A 25,245-nucleotide genomic window follows, 5' to 3' on the forward strand; every position below is an offset into this window, starting at 1 on the left:
GTCCTATGGAACCCAAAGCTACACCAAACACCAAATACAGAGCTGGACAGGGAAATGCAAACAAAATGCTATTTAAGTTAAGAGGCTGAGTAGGAGCTGTTCCTGAGCTGGCTCTCTTCCTGAGAATAATAGTCAGAAAGAGAGCAGATGAGTGAAGGGGGCACAATCTGGAGGTAGTTGCCTCCCACAAAACCATTATCTTAAAAAAGTACTTAGTGCCTCAGTTTTATGAAATGTAGTATGATAACTATAGCAGGATGGTGAATTAGATCAGAATATTTTTTAAATGAGCCCCTAGGGAGGAACCTGTCTATGCAAAACACACTAGCAATTTGGAATTGTGTTTGCCAAGCAGTCCTTCTTGTATTCGTTGGTTTTCGCTCTTTGCAAAATTTTGTACACAGCTTTTCAAATGGAAATGCCCAAGTCTTATGGACTTTTGCTCCTCTGGCAGATGTTGTGTGGGAGGGACGGTGGCTCAGTGGTAGAGCATCTGCTTGGGAAGCAGAAGGTCCCAGGTTCAATCCCTGGCATCTCCAAAAAAGGGTCCAGGCAAATAGGTGTGAAAAACCTCAGCTTGAGACCCTGGAGAGCCACTGCCAGTCTGAGAAGACAATACTGACTTTGATGGACCAAGGGTCTGATTCAGTATAAGGCAGCTTCATATGTTCATATGTGTATTTCCTACTATTTGTATTCCATGTTTCTACAATTTGAAATTTGTTCTCATTTGTAGTTCTAAAAAATTCAGAAAGCAGAAGGGGTGGCTACACCTGAACCCTACTCCACCAAGAGAGACTGAGTTCTTGCATCACTGTGGTGGTGTGTCAGCTGCAGCAGCTCCAGTTGCTATGTTGCTGCCAGGGTAACTAAGTCCTGGCTCATGTAAGCCACCCATGTTGTTGCTCCTTCCAGCCCTTAGAAAAGTGTTCCCTGGCATGGGGAGGAGTTGCACTGTGGACTCTTTGATCCCAGGTGTCTCGTATTCCCTTCTCATGTGGGAAGGAAGGCACTTCTGAGGTTCCCATATTGCCAAGATAATGTGAGAACCCAGTTTAAGGAACAGTGTGCCAAAAGAGGAGGGTAATTTTAATGGTTTCTCAGATTATTAAGCAGCTGGCAGAAAAGCTAGTAAGACACAATGGTGCAGATTTATCATTTAAAAAGACTCCTGTAGTGAAGCAACAAGGGAGAGAAAAAGAAAAGTGTCCAATCACAGGCAGGTTTGTACTTCTTTAGTAGGGTGCAGCATGTCACAAGAGAAACCTTAACCTGAAAGTAAAATGCTAACTAGTAACAATGGTGACATATCATGTGATGAACTATGTTCTGCCTTGTGTCATATGTTTTTTCCTGCTGTTATGAATCCTCCCACCCCCACCCCCCAACTTAGACAAGCAGTGCTCAGATTCCAAACGAAATGTCCATTGTTTTTCGCAAACTATTCACTTTTCTTTTATCAAATCCTTTGCTTGTTAATCTGCTTTTTAAAATCTGACTAATTTATACTCAAATGAATCCAAGAAGTGGAGGTGGTGGCAGCTTCATAGTTGACATGGGATAGCCAATATCTGCTGTTCAGAGTGAAGCAGAGAAATAACGAGGTCCGCACAGACCTACTGGTATGAAGCAAGGTTTACTTTATGGTACCATAAGCAGAACCCAGTTGGGCATGGGTCCCCAAAATGAGTTAAAATCATTCTATAGACAGAAAGTTTTATTCACACAGAAAATCAACAGGCAGGCACACAAGCTTATCTGATTTCAAAGGGCCCCGCCTCCACTAAGTTCCCCCTGGAAAAATTCCATGACACGATGCCTCTTCGCCAGGGGTGGCCAATGGTAGCTCTCCAGATGTTTTTTTTGCCTACAACTCCCATCAGCCCCAGCCAGCATGGCTAGGGCTGATGGGAGTTGTAGGCAAAAAAACATCTGGAGAGCTACCGTCGCCACCCCTGCTCTACACTATCTGTTTACAGCAAGTTTTCTGTAGGAGGTTGTTCCCTTATCTAATCTTACAGCTGGAGTTCACACCTGCTGGGCGGTAGAGTCAGTTTCTAACGGCAGTTTTACAACAGATCCCTTAGTTTGAAGACAAAGCATATTTTTACTCAGTATGACAAATATTATTATTGGGGGTGTTAATTATTCAGGGGTTACTCCTTCAAGAGCTTTCGTGGCTACAAAGTTGAAGGATAGGTTATATCTGTGTGCAATCTCCAGAGGTAGTCTGCCAGCTGCTTAAATTATGTATACCTAGGCACATTCTACTGGTGAAAAAATGCATCCAAAGGTACAAGTTTGAATCCACTCATTTCAACAGAATTTCCACACCATGCATCCTGAATATCCTGAGAAGCAGCTACGTGAAGAATATGCCATGTAGTAAATTTACATGTACAGCCTCAGTAGTCTGATGACAGTTCCTACAGATTTGGTGGTTTGAAAGGGAATTTTGAGTGGTAATCCACAGCATTTCACTGCTGCTTATTCAGCGATAAAGGCATCACTTTTTTGATGTTGGCTTGTTGAATAACAGTATTACATCTGGATTGCTTCAACACTCTATTGTCAGTGATCATATTGAGTTATGATACAAGCCTATTTAGACTTTTAACATGGGGCCCAATACATGGTTTGGATGAGAACAGGATTATGCCAGTATCTGGGTACTCAGTGATAGCTCTGTACAGAGCCCCACATGAGAATAGCAGTTTTTGTGTAGGATCTTCTGCATGACTGGAATGCTTTACAAAAAACCCCCCTGTAAATGCAAGGTCTAAACAAGGTGAGTCTGAAAAAAAAATTAAGCCCTCTAAGCAACTGTCCCCAAACTCATCCTAGTTTTGTTTGGCTCATTTATGTGCCAACTTTTCATAACATAATAATCAAGGCAGCCCTCAGAATATACAAAAATGTAATCATTAAAACAAAAACAAAACCAGGGGTAAAATTGTATTTAAAGGCCATCTAGAATAGTAAAGTTTTTAGTCAATGGTAGAAAGCCCCCAATGAGAGAGCTATATATGAATCTTAGAGGAGAATGTTCTAAAACTAAGATAACCACTAAGAAGGCCTTCATGCAGGTGTCCCCGTCCGAATTGAGGCAACACCTTCTTAGATTATCTCATAGCAAAGGGCCAGATGAATATAGATTGAAGTCAAACTACTTAGGACTTTAAAGCTGAGATGTCAAACTTGTTTGTTATGAGGAGCGGATCTGACATAAATGTCGCTTTGTTGGGCTGGGCCATGCATGCCATAAAATGTAACACAAGGTACTGGAGCTTTAAATTTTATATAGCTGATTTCAGATGTTTAATGGCAATAGGAGACTTGATTGGACTAGGTGTGATATGCAGAGGGGCAGTAGGCTTGGAGATACCAGCATTTGTACTGAGACAGGAAGCCTAGGTCTCAATTCCATCCAGGAGGATTCAGTCCAGATAGGAACAGCGAAATCCAATCCTTAACCGCCCCCCCCCCCCCCCAGATTTTCAGAATAATCCAGATAGGAACAGAGAAATCAAATTCGCTAAATAAAAAACCCAGATTTTCAGAATAAGCCAAAATAATTTCCTCAGTGCACATTGTGCTTGTCAGAAGAATCCATCCACCCTCCCTCCCACCCAAGAAGAAGCGTGCTTGCACGCCAAAGCTTATACCTGGAATAAAATGTTGTTGGTTGTAAGATCCAATTTTTTTTCTTTCCTCCCCAAGTGGAGGAGGAGCAGCCCCAAAGAGGGAAATTCCTCTTTATGTGTGTGTGTATGTGTGTGAGAGAGGCAGGGAGGCAAGAGGCAGGAAGCAAGGAACCACTATGGAACAAGGGGGAAAGAAAGCTACAGTACAGCTGCAGCAGCAGCCCTGGAAATTAAAGCAGGGGAGGGAAGTTGTATGGGGGCCAGATTAGAGCCCTCTGCAGGCCACATGTTTGACACCCCTGCTTTAAAGGGTTAAGCAAACATTTTGAGTTGGGCCCAAAACAATCTAGGCACTAACATGCACAATTATTGTCACATGCTCTGTGTAGTGCCCTAGCTAACATTCTGCATGCAACATTCTGAGCCAGATTAATTTTCTGAACAATCTTCAAAGGAAGCCCTACACACTGCATGTTATAGTAGTCTAATGTGAAAGTTGCCAAGGCATGTGAGACAGTGTCTAAGTCAATTTCCACAGGAATAGCCACAGCTGACGAATCAGACTAAACTAGTAAAAAGCATTCCTACCATTTCATTTACCTGATTACTGAAAGACAAGAGGAGCCCTATATCTTTCTTGCATGGTTTTTCTTTGGAAGTTTTTATATACTGCTATTGCAGACATGTAGCTATAATGTATATTAATGACAAGCACATGCAAAAATCGCAACCACAGTTTTGAACGAATGTGCTGTGTGTTCTTCTGTGAATATAAATCTCCATAAATACCTGACCTATGCTAAAGTGTGACTTATTCTGGGTGCTGTCAGCTAATGCTATCTTGGTACTTTTCAGACAAAGATAAATTCAGTCTTAGGCTCTGGCCTGGGAGCCTCAGATGATCTATAAGAAACCAAGCATCTGGTTGGCAGATTTTTGAAGTTCCATATCACTAAAATGATTCACCAGAATTTATGAGCATTAAAGTCTGTGTGTGTGTGTGTGTGTGAGAGAGAGAGAATGAGAGAGAGAGATGGGTCTCCAGAGAAGCTGCTTGGTATTTAGACTGATGAAGATTGTAAACTAGTGGCTTTTTACTTGTGAGTCTGGAATCTGAGGCGTATTGTGTGTGCCATTTTTGTTCCTTTTTATAAAATGATCTCCTGGTAGTGTATATACTTAGTTAGCAAGGACACCATGTCTTTCACCTCTTATTGCATGCACAGTGACAAGGAGTGGGACAGTGAAGCAGGATCACTCATTGGTGGAGAGTATTATTATTGTTATTTTTGCACAGGCAGGTTTAGAGATACCCCTCCTTGCAAAAGCTATACCTTCTCTTCCCTCTCAGTTCTCAGTCAAATGACTGTACTGTACTCTGTCGGTTTGTCCTCAAATGCTTGTCCATGGTTGCAGTAGAAGAGCCCTCCCTTCCCAACAACTCTGGTTCCTTCTCTTCCTGTTATTTGACTTGGATGTAATGACTTCCTGTCACATTGTTGCAACTCAGTAAGCACTATTATCAATATAACTAATTCTCAACATGACCAAATTTATGGACACTTAAATCTGGAGAACTGGGGCCAAGGACAGACAAAAGAGATCTTTCTACAAGTCTGAGAAAGATCCAGATTTACAGAACAATCAGATTTACAAGTTTTTTTAAAACCTCAAATAATAGAAGCAGCACATGTGTCTTCAGTGGTTGTCACCATTCCAACCTTGGTTTCTGGCAACAAATGGCAGGGGAAGGGGGAAGGGCCCTTTCCAAGGCTGTTGCAGCCTTTAAAGGAGAACTCACTGGGGCTAGGGCCAGCAGCAACCACCAAGTGACTTGCTACTATCCAAGGGGGGGGGGTTTGTAGCAGGAACTCCTTTACATATTAGGCCATACACCCCTGATGTAGCCAATCCTCCAAAAGCTTACAGGTAGGGTTGCCAAGTCCAATTCAAGAAATATCTGGGGACTTCGGGGGTGGAGCCAGGAGACATTAGGGGCGGAGCCAGGAACAACGGTGTGACAAGCATAAATGAACTCCAAGGGAGTTCTGGTCATCACATTTAAAGGGACGGCACACCTTTTCAATTCCTTCCTTCCACAGGAAATAATGAAGGATAGGGGCACCTTCTTTTGGGGCTCATAGAATTGGACTCCTTGGTCCAATCTTTTTGAAACTTGGGGGGTGTTTTCAGGAGAGGTACTAGATGCTATACTGAAAATTTGGTGCATCTACCCCAAAATACAGCCCCCCCCAGGGCCTCAGATACCCGCAGATCAATTTTCCATGATTTTCTATGGAATAAATCTTCATAAGGAATAATAGAGTTCCCAGCAGACATTCCCCTCCCCTCCCCACGCTTTCTGAGGACCCTGAAGTGGGGGGAGGGTCTCCAAACCGGGGGATCCCCTGCTCCCACCTGGTGTTTGGCAACCCTACTTACCGGGGTTTTAGTGCAGGGCCTACTGTAAGCACCAGGAGTATTGGCTACACCAGGGGTGTGTGGCCTAATATGCAAAGGAGTTCCTGCTACAAAAAATGCCCTGCTACTATCCAACTTTTGTGACTTACCTAAGATTGGCTACTTGCTACTATTCAACAACAGCCACTGTACAAAAACTGGTCTGGTGTAGTTGTTAGAGTATATAGGAGACCCACATTCAAATCCCCACCCTGCTATGGAAGCTACAAGGTGACCTTAGACAAATCACATGTTCACAGCCTAAACAACCTCACAGGGTTGTTGAGAGGATAAAGTGCAGGAAAAGGAAATGAAGAGATGAAATAAATAAATATAGCTGAAGATGGAGGCATATAAAAGGCAGGTTGGCAGGTGGGCAAGTGGAGAGAAAGAAGGAAATGGAAATGTGAGGATATTGGGGCTCCCAGGAGGAAGAAAAGAGAAAATAGTTTGGGAAGAGGGAGAAAGGAGAAAGTGAGTCCTCCCTGCCCCTCCACAAGTCCTTGCCGGTTTCCCAGTGCGTAACTCCACCTTGCCCAATCATGACTGGCACAGCACAACTGGGCCTGTTCTTCAGCTGGTACTATGCAACAAAGTCTAGCCTGGCAAGAATCACCCAGAATTTCCTCAGGCTTCAGTGGGAAGGAAAGAGGGAAAATTAATAATGGTAGGTGGATTGATGGCTGGGAAGCAAAGGCTGAAAAGTGGGAGAACCTATCAAGGATTAAAGGGAAGGGAAAGATGAAATAGTGGAAGAAAGATTTTATCTGGAAATACTTCATATTTTCAGATGAAAATGTTTCTTGGGGTGTTTTATTTTTTTTAAAAAAAAATTACTTCAGAGCTATCCCTTTTAGAAACTAATGTTTTGATTGTTCTTTTGTGGTTTTAATATGGCAGAGGTTGTAGGCCTGGAAAAGGAAGATTCAAGCTGCTGGTGCTGAAACACCAAATGAAGACTTGATTTTAAATAGGGGAGTAATGTTGATGGGAAATTGGGAGTCCCTTTCTGTTCAATCCCCGGCAGTAGCTGGGTTTTCAGGTAGCTGGCTTGAGGTTGACTCAGCCTTCCATCCTTCTGAGGTCAGTAAAATGAGTACCCAGCTTGCTAGGGGGAAAGTGTAGATGACTGGGGAAGGCAGTGGCAAGCCTGCCATGAAAACGTTGTGAAAGCACCGTCACCCCAGAGTCGGAAACGACTGGTGCTTGCATAGGGGACCTTTCCCTTCCCTTTCCTTCTGTCTCAAGGCTGGATGATGCAGGGTAGCATCATGCCACTTTCTCCCCCATCAGAATTTGTTTACCAAAGTTGTGGCTGCCTCACCTCAAATGTTTATAAAATAAAAGTGGATATACATTTTTTTTTTTTGCATATACTAGCTTCTACTATAATGTGTGAAGTAGCCATCTCTGTTGAATTTTCCTGGTCATGGTCTACAGGGCTGGTCCCAGGGCTTCTCAGAGCTTTGGCACTGCTCTGTATTCATAAAGATCTCTCCCTCCCCGATTCCTATTGCTTATCTGGCTGTCCCTTCCACGTTTTGGTGTCTGGATAACTTGGAAAATGGGTGTACTTCCATTCAATTGTTTAGTGTGTGACAGAAAAACATTCTATTTAAATATAATATTGTAAGTGTCTACCAGGGTTTTTCTTAAATATTGTTACTAACATTCCAAAAAAGTGTCTAAGTTGTGTGCTTAGACCATGGCTCCTTTCCAACATTACAAAGGGACTGATCTCACAGGCATCTCAGCTGCGGGTGGAGTAGACAAAAAGGCGACATTTCCCCTGTGGTAGACATCAGTTCCCTGTTTGCATGCCGTGCCTGTATGGATTCACAGTTTTGGCAAAATGAAAGAACAGAAAATAAGCAACTAATACCTCTCTAAATGCAGCAGTTATTAGGGAGGACATCATGAGGTCTGAAATATTTGCTTTTTAATAAACACAGGATGGCTGTGGCCAGTCATTCATACAAAATGTGGAGCATTTCTACTTATAGCTAGGAGATACTAACATGAACCAACTTTTATGATATTGCCTTCTGTAAAATAAACTTCAAATTGATATAACATTTTTGAGTGCATGGAAAGACATGGTGAAAGAGTTTCATGTATTTTTTTTTCTTGAAATGGAACACCTGATTCAGTTACCATTTGATTGTTTAGAGGTTTAACCAAAGGAGGAATATACTGTGTTTTTATAACAGAAAGAAAGCAAAACAAAAAACAAAAAAATCCTTCATTCGTAGAGGTAATGTTTTAATATGGCTGTGCACACTGCAGTTCTTTTGAGCTTGACATTAGTGGCATAGTACTATGCTTTGAAGGCAAGTAAATGACTCCGGAGTCTTAATACATGAATGCATTCACAGTTCATTTTAGTTATCAGCAGCCTTGCTTGTCTGTAACGCTGGTATTTGTAAAGAACTGGAGCCTAAAAGGCTTTACATAAATGTAAACTGTTTGTATGTTTACAGTCTCCATGTGTATATTCATTTGCATCTTTATTATGTAATTTATATGCGCTGCTTTACTGTCATCAGCAATGTACAGTGTGAAACCTAACATCAGTATAAGCACACCAAGACATTTTCGCATGTGCTTATTCCTGTGCATTGAGCACAATGCAGTAAAATGTAACTACTTATATATCTCACTGACTTCCATCGATGAAGGTGCAACTAAGCACACACTTACATCATTCCCGCTAAAAGTAATTATGCTTGAGTTTTGCTGGATCATGTCCAGTTTTTTGTAGCTATAAAACTGTTAAGTAGACAGCTTATCACCTTAGATTTCAGGTATTAACTGCCTAAACACTTCAGAACACATGGAAATAAAATCCAGCATGGCTGCAATAAAACACACAAACATTTTTACTACAATTTTTATCGCTGATATGCACACCCCACTTATTTAGATGTTAGTATTATGTAGATAGAATATGAAGATTTCTTTTCTTTGGGGCAGGGAAGACCAATAAATACACACAGAGTTTTTCTACTGCAAAGGCTGCCTCTTTATTTCAAAAGACATACTGTATTAATGGGGCAGGATACAGTCACAGGAGCTTCTTATGTGTTTCACAACATAGATGATACTTCCATGGCAACTGAGTTACATATTGCAATCCACTGATCTCTTTTACCTATAAACTTTAATGATCAAAGCAGAGAATCTGCATTTTTTCTTTCTTGATTTGCCAACTCTGGTGTTTCCTGATTTTCAAAGCCGTTTGTTCATCATATTGAGAGGTTACTTTTGGAAATTAACTGGCAGCTATAGTGTATTCTGCATTGCCGTATTACTATGTGTTTCTATTATAAAATCACCCAAGTTTTTCTTCTTTTTCTTTGAAAAAAATTCCATGCATTTAATATTAAAAGTTGACAATATCTTTGTCTTTCACAGGTTAGTAAAGGATGCCCCATGGGATGAGGTCCCTCTTGCTCACTCTTTGGTTGGATTTGCCACTGCCTATGATTTTTTGTACAACTACCTTAGCAAGTCTCAGCAAGAGAGATTTCTTGAGGTGATTGCCAATGCCTCAGGATACATGTATGAAGCATCATATAGGCGTGGATGGGGGTTTCAATACCTACACAATCATCAGCCTACCAACTGTGTGGCCCTCTTGGCAGGAAGCCTGATTTTGATGAATCAAGGTATGTGCTAAATAATGAGGAAGTTCCTTGCCTTTCCACAATGTAAATCACTCATGTTCGCCAGTTATAAATACTCTTTCAGTAATCCATACAATTGTTTGATACATGAATACACATTTAATAGAACCAGGTGGAAATAGTGGGTTGAGGCCTGCATGAACTAGAATATAGCTGTGTTCCAATCATATTGATTTTGTTTATTAGAATGAGAATAAACCAGCTGTTAAGTTTATTTTAATTTTTATTGATCATTACGTAATCTTCATATTATTAGCCAAAGAATGTAACTGGAGCCCTGCTGGTTTAAACCAATGGTGCATGTAGTCCAGCATCCTGCTTTCAGTAGTAGCCAGCTGGAGGCTTCTAGGAAGCCAACAAGCAGGGCATGAAAGCAGCAACCTTTCTCTGTTCTTCAGCAACTGATACTCTGAGGCCTTTGAACCTTACTGCATTTAGCTATAATGGCTAATATGCATCCCTAGTGAACTGGTTGAGAAATCCATCTAAATCGCATCTCACAGCACCAGATTTCATAGGATCTGTTCATTATGCATTGTATTAAAAATGCTTTTGATTGTCTTCAATCTTCTACCAACAAATTTCATTCTAGTACTATGAGAGAAACATTTCTCTCTTCCCACTTTCTCCACATTATAAGTGTAGATATTTCTATCATGTCATTAGCTATCATATTCTAAATTTAAAAGTCTTCAGTATTTCAGTTTTTCCTCATGGTGAAGTGACCCAATCCCTTTATCATTGTATTATTCTGTTACAGTTCGTTTGGAAATAGAGCAACCAAGTATTGTACATATTACTTCAAAACCAGCCATACTGTACATTTCTAGAAAAGCATTATAATACTGACCATTACCTTCCAATCAAATGGATTTAGTAACATTGCATGCTTTTGTTTAAAATCTGTAACATGACAGCCATCACAAAAAGGAATTGTAAACAAATATTGTGACCACAATTACTATGTATCATTATTGAAAATTGCAACAAACTTTACTGTAATATTAACCCAAGCAGTCCATCTCAAACACTTAATTCCACAGTACAAACAATTCAATTAGTGGATATTGTGCTAATAAACATCAGTGAACTCATTGTCCATAGGGCTCCTGTTTAAAGCCTCCAACCCCAATGTTCAAAGTCAGTCATAAAAAGGATGTGCAATCCTCATTCCTTAATCCCATGAAATAATATTGCAACAGGAATGTTGACTTTTTTTCTGTTTCCAGAATCCTTCCTCAGGCAAAGGATTAATCATGAATTCAATACACACAGTAAAAGTTCACTTGGGACCCAAGGTCACCACTAAGTTTGTCTATACAGACAACCCACCTTGAGCCATTTTGAACATGTTTATGCCATCCAGACATGTGTGTGAGTGCTGTCAAGTCATGGCAACCTTAAAGGCTTTTCAAGGCAAGAGGCTAACAGAGGTGGTTTGCCAGTGCCTTCCTCTGAATAGAGACCCTGGAATTCCTTGGTGATCTCCCATCCAAGAACTAACCAGAGCAGATCCTGCATAACTTCCAAGATCTGACAAGGTCAGGCTATCTGGGCCAGCCAGGTCAGGGCTATCCAGATGTGATGACTTATTCATTTACAATTTATCAGTTAGTCCTAGAACTTAATTTATTTTCACATCTATTTGGTTTAGCTCTTCAGTCTTAAAAAAAAAAAAATGCAATTTAGGCATGTATTGCGGACCCCTGGCACTTCCCCACTCTCTGGCAGGTTATCTGACCAAAAATTTCCAGCTGTGACTAAGAAGTGTGGATTTAGAAGCCCAAGAAGTGTAGATTTAGATATTGTTTAAAAATCTGTTTAAAAATAGATTTTGTTAAAAATTAGATATTGTTTAAAAATCTGCCTGTCCCACCCTGTCTTGAAGACCTAATTTGATTATTAGCTCAGCCCAGGAGCTTGATGGAATAAGCAGGAGCCCTCTTGTTTTTCTCTTTCAAATGGCACTTGAGATGGTACAACATTCAAACAGAAATAATGATTTTATTTAACAGGCAGGGATTGAATAGGTGTAGTCAGGAGTTGGAAATGCTGAGGTAAAAGTTGTTGTCAATATACTTTTAACAATCAAAATAGCATTGAAGCTTAATTTCATATATTCTTGGATCTTAACAGTGAGAGACATTTGACTGAGTATTTTTTAAATGTTTCTTCATATAGTTCCTTGACTCCTCAGGTTTCCTGGAGATGGTCTTTTTATTTGTGTACCTAAACTCTCCCCCTTTTTAGAAACCACAGTTTATGTCAATATCCCAAGTTGTTTAAATCCAGTTCCCATCATAGACCATTCCTCGGAGCAATCCCCCAACCACATGTAACTGAGCAGGAATTATTATTCTCCTCAGAAGATATAACCCTTTTCTTTTGGCCTGGATGGGAGTTTTGGCATACTACCCAATCTCCTTTACCAGAATCTCAATCCCAGTTCTGGTGTCTATGTAAAATGAACTGCAGTTAGGCTGACTCTTAGACATTCAGTTCTGATACTGAATTCTTCCTCAAAATTGGTAGAAAAACAAGGAGTCCTTTCCCTCATTCCAAAGGTCTTACTGACTCTGTCAGACTTGCTAACTCGAATTGATTATGTCAGAAGCCGACTGAATGACTGTCTGACTCTTCCCAAAACCAGCTGGCTGAATGACTCCCTAAGACCATGCCCTCAGCACTCAGCTGATCATATAGTTCTCCTTAGCTGGTGCTGGCCAGTCAAAGGAAGGGGTGCAGAGGGAGCAGCCTGTTACTTGAAATAAAGTGAAGTTAACTCTTCACTTCCCAGCTCTCTGAAATTGCTGCACTAGGAAACCTTTTGTTAAGGGCAATCCATCAATGCATGTTTCAACAGGTGAAGCCTAACAGAAACTATTTTGCTTCATTGCAGAATCTCTGTCTTTAGCAATCTTTAGTCTCCTTCTCATTTAACTACCTCCCTGGTTGAGTTCATGCTTCATATATGTGTGTGTGTGAGAGACTGAGTGTGTGTGTGTGTGAGAGAGGGGGGGGGGGTTCTCTCACTTTATTTGCCTCACTGTCAATTTATGTTCATCTTTTCAGACTTCTGCTTCTTTCTACATAAACAAGACTTTTGCTTTTTAAATGAATCCTTCTTGCATTTTATAGCTTCCTTGAGGTAGCTTAATTTTGATGATATTGTCTTGGACTTGGGTATTTTTCATTCTGTGCCATACAGTTTATCTTGAGTTTCTCTTCCAGTGGTTTTAAATAACCACCAAGCATTCATCATTTTTGAAAATTTTCTTTTCCCCCCAATTTAAATATAATCAGACATTCTGGATAGTTTTACACTTACAGGTATGTTGTATTTGACAGCACAGTCATTACGGCAAATAAGTCAACCATTAAAGAAAGTACAGCACAGTCACCACTGCTGCCAAAAAATTCAGCACTCACATTTCACACCAGATCTTGGGTGCCACTCGTAATATAAGCAAGGTTTGCTTTCTCTTTTGTTCACTCACTCTAGCTGACAGCAGTTGAAATCTTCCATTATCACAATATTTCTTCCTTTTGCCTGCCTGCCTTCTTTCTCCATTTGAAGATAGGCTTCAAGGTTAGGGGACAATAGTATATCCTCTATATCACTTTGGGGAGCCTTCTCTTAGAATCGAGCACTCCAGTGCCCCATTTTGACTCCAGGCCATCTGCCATTAGCCTACTTTTACTTCTGTCTAAAAATGTATTTTTGTGTGCAATTTTTTCCTACTGTGATATTTTTAAATTGCTGTAATTTGTTTCTGTATGCTTATTGCCAAGAAGGTTTTATAGGCTCCAAATAGAGGTGACTACTACTATTACTACAACATATATAAGCCACAGTGCCCTGTCTGTCTACAAATACACCAGGCAGCCAGAAGCATAAGGAGGGAGAACAAAGGAAACTAAAAGAAGCTAGGGAGCATGAATCATTAAGCCATTTTTTCAAAACAAAGAAAGCCTTTCTGTACAGCAGCTTAGACAACCCAGTAGCTAGAGAAGCAGATAAACAAAAACAAGATGAAAATGATTTTTATATAGGGATGCTGTTTGTGGCGACTAATGAAGGAAAGCTGTCAGATGTCTCATACAACTCCAGTCTACTGCTTTATTTAATATTTATTTACTTAGTGTTTATATAATCACCTTTCTCCCAGGCATCTCAGGACCCAAGGTGGGTACATTGACAGCCAAGAAATACTGCCATTAGCATCACAACATTAAAAAAAAGGTTTACAGAAAAGAAGCAGCTCTACCTGGTTAATTTTTTTTTTAAAGATCTGCTCTTGGGGCTTATAACTTGGCAGCTTTTATTTGTCAATAAAATGCTCTTTCTAGTATCCTGAGTTTTGAAGAGAGGCTGGCCAATTTCAAAAGATGCTGGTGGACATAATTTTCCTGAATTTCTTCTCAAATACAAGACTTGCAATAAGAGGAAGATAATAAGATAATAAATATAAATATATTTATATTTAAATGTATTACTATCACCTTCCTCTTACTGGAATACTATACTGTAATACTAGAAATATAAGTATAAGTAAGATAAATTTCTTATTTTAGCTTGACAGACTGACAAAAACCAACCAACTTTTGAGGTGTACAAAACACTACAAGTGTTTTCACACTGCCAATGGATTACTGAACATGAACATGAACTACCATGAGAAATTGACTTTAAGATAATTTTTGATTTTGCACAATCCATTATTTTCTAATGGGGGAAAAGTTCAGGAAAATATAGCTTTAAATTGAATTGGCCTGTATATACAAAATGTTTGCAGCTGTGTTGAATCAAAATATCTGCAGAATAATGTCTCAGGACTGACTAAAATGTTACCAGATATCCTGCATTATAGGATTCTTCTTCAAGCTAAATGCTGTGGTGTGTTAAAATAGCAAAAGGGGTGTTTGGTGCATGGTATACCATTTCAGAAATGTAAAAAAGGTAATCTAAAAATTAAAATAGTTTATTTTCTTTCATGACTTGTAAGTTAGTACATACATATCAGATGGAATTGTGCTCTGTGTGTCTGAGAGAGAGGGTCCCATATTGCAGACTTATTTTATTTTGAAAAGAGTAGAGTCCAGTAGCAACTTAAAGACTAACAAAATTCGTGGTAGGGTATCAATTTTCATGAGTCACCACTCAGTTCTTCAGATACTAGGGTTGCCAGGTCTTACTTGGTTCCTGGTCAGGGATGGCCCTCGCACACTTTGCATGCGAAGCACTCTAGCATTTGGGTTAAAAACATCTATATGCATCCCCTCTCCCAGATTATCCAAAAATACAGGCTGGGGTGTCCCCAGTATGCAGACGACACCCAGCTCTATCTGCTGATGGATTGCCACCCAGATTCAGCTTTGGAGGAACTCTGTAGGGCATTGCAAACTGTGGCTGGATGATTGCAACAGAGCTGGCTGAAACGGAATCCATTGATGACGGAGGTCCTGTGCCTAGGCTATGGGGGGCTGGGATCAGAGGTCAGGCTGCCATCCTTTGCTGGGGCTCCATTGGTGCCAACATTGGGGGTGAAGAGCTTGGGGGTACTCTTGAATGCCTCTGACCATGGAGGCCCAGGTTACCACCACTGCCAGATCTGCCTTTTTCCATCTGAGGCGGATCAAACAGTGACCCATGTGACAGTCACTTCTAAGATAAGATTATTGTAACTCTCTCTACGTGGGGCTACCCTTGTCCCTGCTCCAGAAACTCCAGCTGGTGCAGAACGCTGCTGCACAGACGTTGATGTCGTCACCTTTATGGGCACAGATATCTCCTGTGCTGCATGAACCACATTGACTACCTATTGAGTACCAGATCCGATTCAAGGTGCTGGTACTTAGCTTTAAAGCTCTATATGGCCAGGGGCCAGCATACCTTCGGGAGCACCTCTCCCTGTATGAGCCCCATAGGTCTTTACAATCAGTGACCCAACACCTTTTGGTGATACCTCATTTCAGAGACATCTGACTTGCCTTGACGAGGGCCAGGGCCTTTTGGGGCGTGGCCCCTGCCTGATGGAATAAGCTCCCCCTGGAGATCTGGGCCCTGTGAGACCTACTCCAATTCTGCAGGGCTTTTACAACAGAGCTCTTTGCCAGACTTTCAACTAAGGCAGAGGATGTCATTTGTTATCGGCCTCTTCCCTTCCATTCCATCTCAGTGCTGTAGGACCTGCTGGACCTGGACAATAGGCCATGCCAGTGAGGTTGAATTTGTCATTTTAAGCTTCCAATGTTTAGTCTGTTCTATGAGAAGGGCAGGTTATAAATCAAAATAAATAAATAAAAACTCTATGGTTCCATAGAGTTTTTATCCAAATGCTAGAGCATCCCTTGCATAATGTGCCCACCTCAATGACATCACTTCTGGGTGATGTCATCACTTTGGGCGCTAACAGAGCTTTTCAGGGGCAGGGACTGTTGGAGCAAGAATCTACATAAACCCAGTCTGACAGCTACAGTATGACAGCTGGTGATCTAGCTGCCAGGCTAGGTCACAGTGACCTGATCAGCAGACCGGCTTGAGCCGGCAGAAGCCAAGTGATGCAATCTGCTGAGTCAGCATGGCCAGGATTGGCTGCTTGGACTATATATGATCTGTGTGTGCATCACACAGGTCTCTCCCTGTGAGATGGTGGTTAGGCGAAGCACTTTGTCCGTGGAGGTGATATTGTATAGACTGCACAAGAGAGCACTTGTCGTGTATATATGTTAATACACCTTTTGGCACTAGTTGCACGTGTCTGCCTGATTTTCTTTCCTGAAGCCCTGTGTCGGGCAAGTCATCTCCCTCACTCTGCTACTCCCGCTCCGACAGGGTTATGGGCCCAGGGCGGTTCCGCTGCGGGGAGGAGAGAGTTGAGAGTTGAGCTGACTGTGAGGTTGGAAAGAGCCGGAGGCGAGGAACGCCGGTGAAGGACACAGAAGCACCACCGTTCTCTGTTTGAGAGCCAGAGGGACGTCGGCAGCCAGCCGTGAGGAGGAGTCGGCACGATGGCTCAGCAACAGCTTGGAGTAGCCGTTGAGAAGCTCACCTCAGCCAACTACGCGGTGTGGAGCCTGAGAATGCAACACTACCTCAAGCGTGAAGGGCAATGGCTGTTCGTGAGTAACCCCCCTGCTGACTTATCTCCTGCCGAGACTGTGTTATCGGATAAGGCACTGGCCAACATAGTGCTGTCTATAGGAGATGACCAGCTGGTTTATGCGCGAGGGAAGGACACTCCCAAGGCTGCCTGGGACGCGTTGAGTGCGGTGCATGTTAGCACCACTGCTGGTTCCCTCATGGCCTTGACAAGGAGGATGTTCCGCACCGTTATGCCGGCTGGAGGGTGTGTGAAAGATCACATCAAACGGCTAACGGACTGTTTCGTTGAGCTGGAGGCAAGAGGCAAGACTGTAGCTCCAGACGACAGAGTGTACATTTTGCTGTCGTCGTTGCCACCTGAGTACACTCCCCTGATAACTTCTCTGGAGACGGTGGACGTAGCGACCCTGACCATGGAATACGTCTGTGCCCACCTGCTTGACTTCCAAGAGAGAATTGCGGCCGTGAGCTGTCCGGGGGTGTCGGCCAGGCAGCGTGCTGTTATCGGTGTGTCCGGGAAGACAGCCAAGAACGAGCCAGCTTTTGCTGCTGGCAGGCGTCCGAAGGTGGAGGAAGTGGAGCCGACTGCGTTTGCAGTCCGTCGCTGCTATGGATGCGGGTCGTCGCAGCACCTGCTCCGAGCTTGCCCTGAGAGGGAGAAGAGGCGGGGGCGTGTGCGGCGAGAGCGGAGGACCGCCAGCCCGTGTGAGGAAGCAACCCGGCTGGTCACGTCTGCAGTAGAGAGCACAGGGTCTGCTTGGATTTTAGACTCCGGGGCAACGAGCCATCTCTGCTGCGAGAAGGAGTTGTTGAAAAACATTGACAGTCCTGAGCATAAGTATGTGAGATTGGCTGATGGGACCACTGCCAATTCTGTTTGCTCAGGCAATGTGGAATTTCCTGCACTGAAATGTATGTTGCAAAATGTGTTGTATGTACCCTCACTGCAGTCTAACCTGTTGAGTGTTAGCACACTGTTTGACCAGGGATACCAGGTGAGATTTGAGAAAACCTGCTGCAAAATCCTGGGAGGTGGGGGAAAGTTGCTTGTGACAGGAAAGAGGGAAGGTAAACTGTATGTGATCCAGAGTGATTGTGCCCAGGTGGCTCAGGTGTCGAATGAGCCTGTGCACAATAATTGTATACATTTGCTCCATAGGAGACTTGGGCACTGCGGATTTAGGGCGTTAAAGAAAACCCTGGAGCTTGTGCCTAGTTTGAAAGTAAATCCTTGCAAATGTTACTTGGATTGCCAGGTCTGCAAGAAGACCAAAAGCAAGGCGTGTGCTGTTGCTAAAGAAAGCTCAAGGGAAAGCACACGAGCCCTGGAACTAGTCCATTTAGACGTTATTGGCCCATTGCCAAAGAGTCTGTCGGGGAGGAGATACTGCTTGGTGGCCACCGACGACCACACGAGGTACGCGTGGGTTTTCACCATGGTGCATAAGTCTGAGGTGTATAAGACATTCACCAAGTGGGTCAAAGCAGTGGAGAGACAATTAGGGGTTAATCTCCTAGCTGTACAAACCGACAGAGGGGGGGAATTCTTATCTAACCAGATGAAACGTTGGCTGGAGAACAAGGGCATCGCCCACCGTCTGACGAACCCGGCAACGCCCCGAGAAAATGGGCATGGGGCTGTATTGCAGAATGTGATGTATTGCATGTTAGAGGATGCACAACTGCCAATGACCTATTGGGCAGAAACCATACATGCAGCTGTTTTTTTGCAAAATAGGGTTTGGTGTAATACTGTGAAAAATGTGCCTTACAGGTTACTGTTGAACAAGACCCCAGATTTGAGTTCTTTAAAAGTCTTTGGGTCACGGGCTCGGGTTGGCACCCACTCCACGAGTAGCGGGGAGGGGGATGTCCGGGCAGAGAGCCTAATTTTTCTGGGCTACAAGCCAAGGGCCAGGTGTTATCGTTTCTGCAATAGCAAAAGCAAGATAACGCTTAGTAAGAGTGCCCAGTTCAATGAAGAAAGCAGCTGGCCAAGGTTGCACTCCTTGCAGAAACAATTTGTCCTGCTGCCAAGTAGCGATAACGATGTTGGAGCGCAGCCCAGAACTCCAGCCCAGGAGGTGGCACCCAGTGGGGCTGGAGAAGGTGAGCCGAATGCTGGCACAGAGCCTGACGAGCAGAGTCAGGAGGCAGAGCCTCAAATGCAGGAACTGGAGGTAAAGTGTGAGAGTCAGGAGGTTCAACACCCAATTACAGGGGCAGAGCAACCAGCCCAGGAGGTGGGAACAGAGCAACCCGAAGAAGACAAAGCTGGTCCAAGCACAGGGCCACGGGTGTCTGCCAGGTCCACCAAAGGCCAACGTCCCGCTAGGTACAAGTGTCCCTATGTCACTCTGACTGTCAATCCAGACCCACCCGGATTAGAGGAAATGTTAAAAGAAAAGGCTAAGAAATGGAAAGCCTGGGTGGCAGAGTGCGAGGCAAGGGAGAAGGAGGCTGAAGCCAAGCGTCTGAAAGAGCTGGCTGAACAGGAACACGATGATGTGTTTTACAATCATGATGAGTTCCTGAACGAATTCCGGAAAGGGTTCCGAGCTACGTAAATATGAACTGTAATGTTGCTGGTGGACATGTATGTAAACTGTGTAAAGTGTTTTGGTGCACTGGGTTTAAATAGATTAGGAGGTGTGTTGGAGCAAGAATCTACATAAACCCAGTCTGACAGCTACAGTATGACAGCTGGTGATCTAGCTGCCAGGCTAGGTCACAGTGACCTGATCAGCAGACCGGCTTGAGCCGGCAGAAGCCAAGTGATGCAATCTGCTGAGTCAGCATGGCCAGGATTGGCTGCTTGGACTATATATGATCTGTGTGTGCATCACACAGGTCTCTCCCTGTGAGATGGTGGTTAGGCGAAGCACTTTGTCCGTGGAGGTGATATTGTATAGACTGCACAAGAGAGCACTTGTCGTGTATATATGTTAATACACCTTTTGGCACTAGTTGCACGTGTCTGCCTGATTTTCTTTCCTGAAGCCCTGTGTCGGGCAAGTCATCTCCCTCACTCTGCCACTCCCGCTCCGACAGCTGTATGCTGGTGGGGTGGGGGCCTCCAAACTGGGGAACCCCCCCCCCAGCGAGAGGCTGGAAACCCTATCAGATACCTCTGAAGTGCTATTGGACGCTTATTTCTTTCTGCTGCTAAAGACAGACTAACACAGCTACCCATTTTTATTTTGTGTCATTTATTCTGTACTTGAAAGCCATAGGGAAAGGAAAGGAGCAATGTTCAGTCCTGTGGATTGGTCTTCTGTTCTGAATGCTGAATCTATTATTCTCAGTTTCTGAAGGTTTCCGCACATTATTTCAAGGCTGTCTTTATATTCTTAGGGACTAGAAAAAGATATCCAGCCTTTGCTGTGCATGAGTGCTTGGCAACACGCTCAGTTCTAATGCTCATGATAGTGTAGATTCAGCTGGCCTTCTTTCACCTGGGCTGCTCAGAGCAGGAGCTTACTATGTGTACATGTGGGAGGATGGATTAGATCTTTGAGTTTTATTTGTAGTTCTCTTAGTGAAACTTGTTTCACAGTTATTTGTTCAATCTCTCTCTCTCTCTCGGCTTGACTTCGCGAACGAAGATTTAAGAAGGGTGCAGTAGTCCACGTCTGCTGCAGGCTCGCTGGTGGCTGACAAGACCAATGCGGGACAGGCAGATCCGGCCACAGTGGCTGCAGGGAAAAGTCTGATTTGGGGTTGGTGCTGTAGCAGTACGATTCTTCCTCAATCTCCTTTTGTCCTCAAGACCAGCTATGCGTGTGTTCTCAAAGGAAGAGACAGCCTAGTGGATGGTGTGCCTCCATGCTTTGCGATCTGAGGCTAGGTCAGACCACTGGTGATGGTTAATGCAACAGGTACCAAGGGATTTCTTCAAGGAGTCCTTGTACCTCTTCTTTGGTGCCCCTCTATTTTGATGGCCGGTGGAGAGTTCGCCATACAGGGCAATCTTGGGAAGGCGGGGGTTTTCCATCCTGGAGATATGCCCTGCCCAGCACAGCTGCGTCTTCAACAGCAGTGCCTCGATGCTTGTAACCTCCGCCCGCTTGAGGACTTCAGTGTTGGTCACAAAGTCACTCCAGTGGATGTTGAGGATGGTGCGAAGGCAGCGCTGATGAAAGTGCTCAAGGAGTCGCAGGTGATGCAGGTGATATTTGTTCAATATCCCATTGGATATTTACATGGATTTCTCATAGCCCTAATTACATATTGTATATCTATTTGCACCCATGTTTTAAAATATTAACTAGTAGGCATAGTTTTGTGACTGTTATCCCTTTTGCTTTCCTATTAGGTTATCTTCAGGAAGCATATGTGTGGACCAAGCAAGTCCTGGCAATTATGGAGAAGTCCATAGTTCTGCTACAAGAAGTGACAGATGGATCCCTCTACGAAGGAGTAGCTTATGGCAGTTATACCACCAGATCTCTTTTCCAGTACATGTTCCTTGTCCAAAGACACTTTGACATTAACCATTTTAAACACCCCTGGCTTAAACAACATTTTGCATTTATGTACAGGACAATATTACCAGGTCAGTAGTTAAGATCAATTCATTTCAAAATAAAATTACTAATAAAATTTTAGTGAAGACTTTAATTGGAAGATCCTTATGCTCAACAGCTGGCTGCTTCTTCAGATTAAATGCTCACTCTTTTCCACCTACTGTTGGTCTGCACTAGGTGGAAAACAGTAGAGCATCTTAAAGATTTTCAGGGTATAACCATTCAAGAATCAAAGCTCCCCTCATCAGATCATCTCACAAAGGGGCCTTTGACTCTCAAAAGTTTATATCCCAAAAATCTTCTTGGTCTCCAAGATGCTGCTAGACTCAGATCTAGCTGTTCTCCTCCATCTACTATCAAGTACCAGTCATGGACAGCAATATGTGCATAGTATAGGACAGGGATGGCCAACGGTAGCTCTCCAGATGTTTTTGCCTACAACTCCCATCAGTCCCAGCCATTGGCCATGCTGGCTGGGGCTGATGGAAGTTGTAGGCAAGAAACATCTGGAGAGCTACCATTGGCCACCCCTGGTATAGGAGCATCACATGCACTCTTGAATACTGAATGTGCTCACAGTGTATCTGTGTAAACCATAGGGTTTTCAAGAAAACACATGTTCAGGGGTGATTTGCCATTGCCTGCCTCTCTGCAGCAACCCTGACATTCCTTGGTGGTCTCCTGTACAAATACTGACCAAGGGCCTTTCTTGTCTAGGAGATATTAGCAAATGAGTTACAATTTCCCATTTAGATATGCTAGCTTCTTCCTCTTCAGCTGTGTTTAAGGATTGCAGTCCTTTTCAACCTTGGAAATTATGGTTGGACAATAGGCCGTGCCAGTGAGGCCAAATTTGTCATTTTTAGCTTCCAGTGTTTAGTCTGTTCTATGTGAAGGGCAGGCTATAAATCAAAATAAATAAATAAAAACTCTATGGTGCCATATTGTCCTGTGACCCTGGACCTATTGTCCAGGTCCAGGGTCACAGGACTTGCATGCAGGTTAGGGGGCTGTGCTGGGAAGGGATGAAGGTGTGAAATGGCCTCTCCTTCCATCACCGCAGCTCTGCTGACAGACAAGACGACTTCAGTCTTTTCCCTTTCCTTAGAAAACTCCCGCATCATCCCACATAGTTATTAGTCCAGTGGTCCTAAAGCCCTGGAGATCAGCATTTCTGGGATCAAAAAGGACTGCTGGAGGAGGAAACAAAATCCATCAGTGGAAGGTGCTGACGGATGTGGCTCACTGGATCCTGACAGGGGACATTCCCAACATGATGACATCACACAGAAGTGACATCATCATGTTGGAGACTGGCGCCATACATGCCTGAACTCCAAGCAGCGAATTTGCCGCTGGAGTTCACCCCCCCCCTCCCCCTGCTTATTGCAAATAGCATTTAAAGGATCCTGTTTGCAAGAAGTGGAAAGAAACATGCACACCTGAACTCTAAGCAGCAAATTTGCTGCTTGGAGTTCAAGTGTGTGCCCCAACTTCTTGCAAATAGCATTTAAAGGAATCCTTTAAAAAGCAGGGGCTGCACGCACTTGAATGCCAGTGGCGAATTTGTCGCTTGGAGTTCAGGCACTCCTCCCCCCCTTACTGCAAACAGCATTTAAAGGGACCCTAAATGCCGCTTGCAAGAAGCAGGGGCCATGTGCGCTTGAACTCCAGTGGAGAGTTTGCTGCTTCAAGTTCAGATGTTCTCCCCCCACCCTCCACTTATTCCAAACAGTATTTAAAGGGATTTAAATGCTGCTTGCGAAAAAAGGTGGCCACACATGCCTGAACTCCACTTGAAGTCCAGGTGTGTGGCCTCTCCTACAAGAATCTCACAAGAGGGTAGGCAGAGGGGTGGTCATTCTTGGGGGAGTGGCCTGCCTATGCTGGCCAGCCGTGGAGTGGAGGCCCTGAAATTGGAGGATCCCCAGCTCCCATCTGGGAATTGGTATCCATAGATTACCAATGCCTTCCACCCCTCTGCATATTACATATAATCCAATCATGCCTGCTGTTGCCATTCAGCATGTGAAATAATCTTTGTAATGATATATCTCCAATACTTTGTGTTACATTTTATGGCACACATGGCCTGGATTAACAAAGTGACATTTATGTCAGATCCGTCCCTCATAGCAAATGAGTTCGACAACCCTGGTCCAATTCATAGCAGACTTGTGCAGTGGGATTAGAGTACAGAATCTCGGTTAAACCCAACAGTGTCTTGTCAATAGATGTGAATTTTAACATGTGCAACAATCAGGCATGGGGTCTGGTATCAAAAGCTGCCTTCAGATCCATGAAGGCAGCATCAGGGATCCCCCAACTCTTGGGTATATATTTGTTAAGGACTGTAATGGCAGAAGATGATCATCCATACCAGCCCCTCACCTAAAATTGGCATGTTCCATTCCCAGGATTTTGTTCATCTCCAACCAGTCCATGAGATGGTAATAAAGGGACAGAGAGTAAAGCTTCCTGGCCACCGATAAATGGCTGATTGGCCTGTAGTTGGATGAGTCTGCTTTGCCACCCTTCTTATAAACTGGTGTTATGATAGCATGTCTCCAAGTGATTGGCATAACTCCTGTCACATTTATCTGAGTGAATACAGTTACCAATATATCCTTCCACCATGATATCAGCTTTTCATAGAATGATATTGTCGTTGACCAGAAACAAGTTCAGCCACAACATGGAAACATTCGCTTTATTATTTTAAACTATAAGAAATAACTATATTCCAATTACATGGCACTCATTTTTATTAGTATATTTTATAAAGTTTCTTCTTCCTCTTCTGGCAAAATATTGGTGGAAAGAGGTTTGCCACAAAAAAGAATATAAATAATGTGTAAAGTTCTCACAGTGCATGAAAAACTTCTTAAAATGTTCAAAGTTTGCAAAAAGACCTTCATTTTCAGATCATTAAAGGAGGTTTCAGGTTGGAGCCATATGCTGTTAAGAACTAAAGATCAGCATGATTATTTATTTAGTTATATTACTTCTTCCTGCCCAATCAGGGCTACCAGGGCTTTTTTAAAAGAAAAGGCCCAGCAGGAACTCATTATCATATTAGGCCACACCCCCGGGTGCCAAGCCAGGCGGAACTGCATTCCTGTGTGTTCCTGCTCAAAAAAAGTCCTGAGGGCTACTTATCTGTGGGGCTTTAGATTTATGTTTGTCAGACATCATAATCCCCTATACCAAATGGCAGTCTACTTTTGAAGATGAGGGTCACCTCATAATCAGTTTGTAGTGTAGCATGGATGTCATTGTTCAATTAAAAAAAAGATCCTACTGAGAGTATGTAAATTCTCAAGTGCTCCTAAAGTAGCTCTTTGTATCTCAGCCAGAATTAATAGCATTATAAAATGACGGGGGGGGGGGGGGTTAATCCTGTGAAGCAGATGTATGTTTCTTCTGGTGACCACATGTCAGACTTTACTGAGATAGATAGTGAAGTATTTTTCACAATCCATGCATGAGGTCAGAAGAAGGGAGAGTAAATCATGTTGGTTAAGTCAGGATTTGTAGGCACTGTGCTCTCTGGCAATTAGTTGAGCATCTGGAAAACCCAATGACTCAATAAGTCAACAGAGACCAAACTGTAGAAATGTTAGGGGGAGAAGTTTAAATCCCTTTAAACCTCTCTTGCTGTGGCAGATTATGTTAACATCTTATTATTGCTCACACCAAAGAGAAAGTGGAGAAGAAGCATTTGTAATATTCAAAGGATCATTCTGCCTAATTTTTGTAATTCAAATCTAGGTTTTATAGTTGTGTTACAATCTGATTGAACCAGGGCCCATTTTAGGTCTTGT

General features: G+C 43.1%; 1 protein-coding gene across 3 annotated transcripts in view; it reads left to right on the plus strand.

Moving 5' to 3' along the window:
• The window catches only part of DSE (dermatan sulfate epimerase), a 57,011-nt gene that overhangs the window by 25,921 nt on the left and 5,845 nt on the right, over positions 1-25,245 (plus strand). For all 3 annotated transcript variants that reach the window (XM_060238380.1, XM_060238394.1, XM_060238388.1), the window contains 2 exons: positions 9,519-9,772; positions 21,211-21,450. In XM_060238380.1, the coding sequence (XP_060094363.1) occupies positions 9,519-9,772; positions 21,211-21,450 (494 nt within the window). The remainder of the gene's footprint in view (positions 1-9,518; positions 9,773-21,210; positions 21,451-25,245) is intronic.

This window comes from Heteronotia binoei, chromosome 1, assembly GCF_032191835.1.
Source record: "Heteronotia binoei isolate CCM8104 ecotype False Entrance Well chromosome 1, APGP_CSIRO_Hbin_v1, whole genome shotgun sequence".
Classification (NCBI taxonomy): domain Eukaryota; kingdom Metazoa; phylum Chordata; class Lepidosauria; order Squamata; family Gekkonidae; genus Heteronotia; species Heteronotia binoei.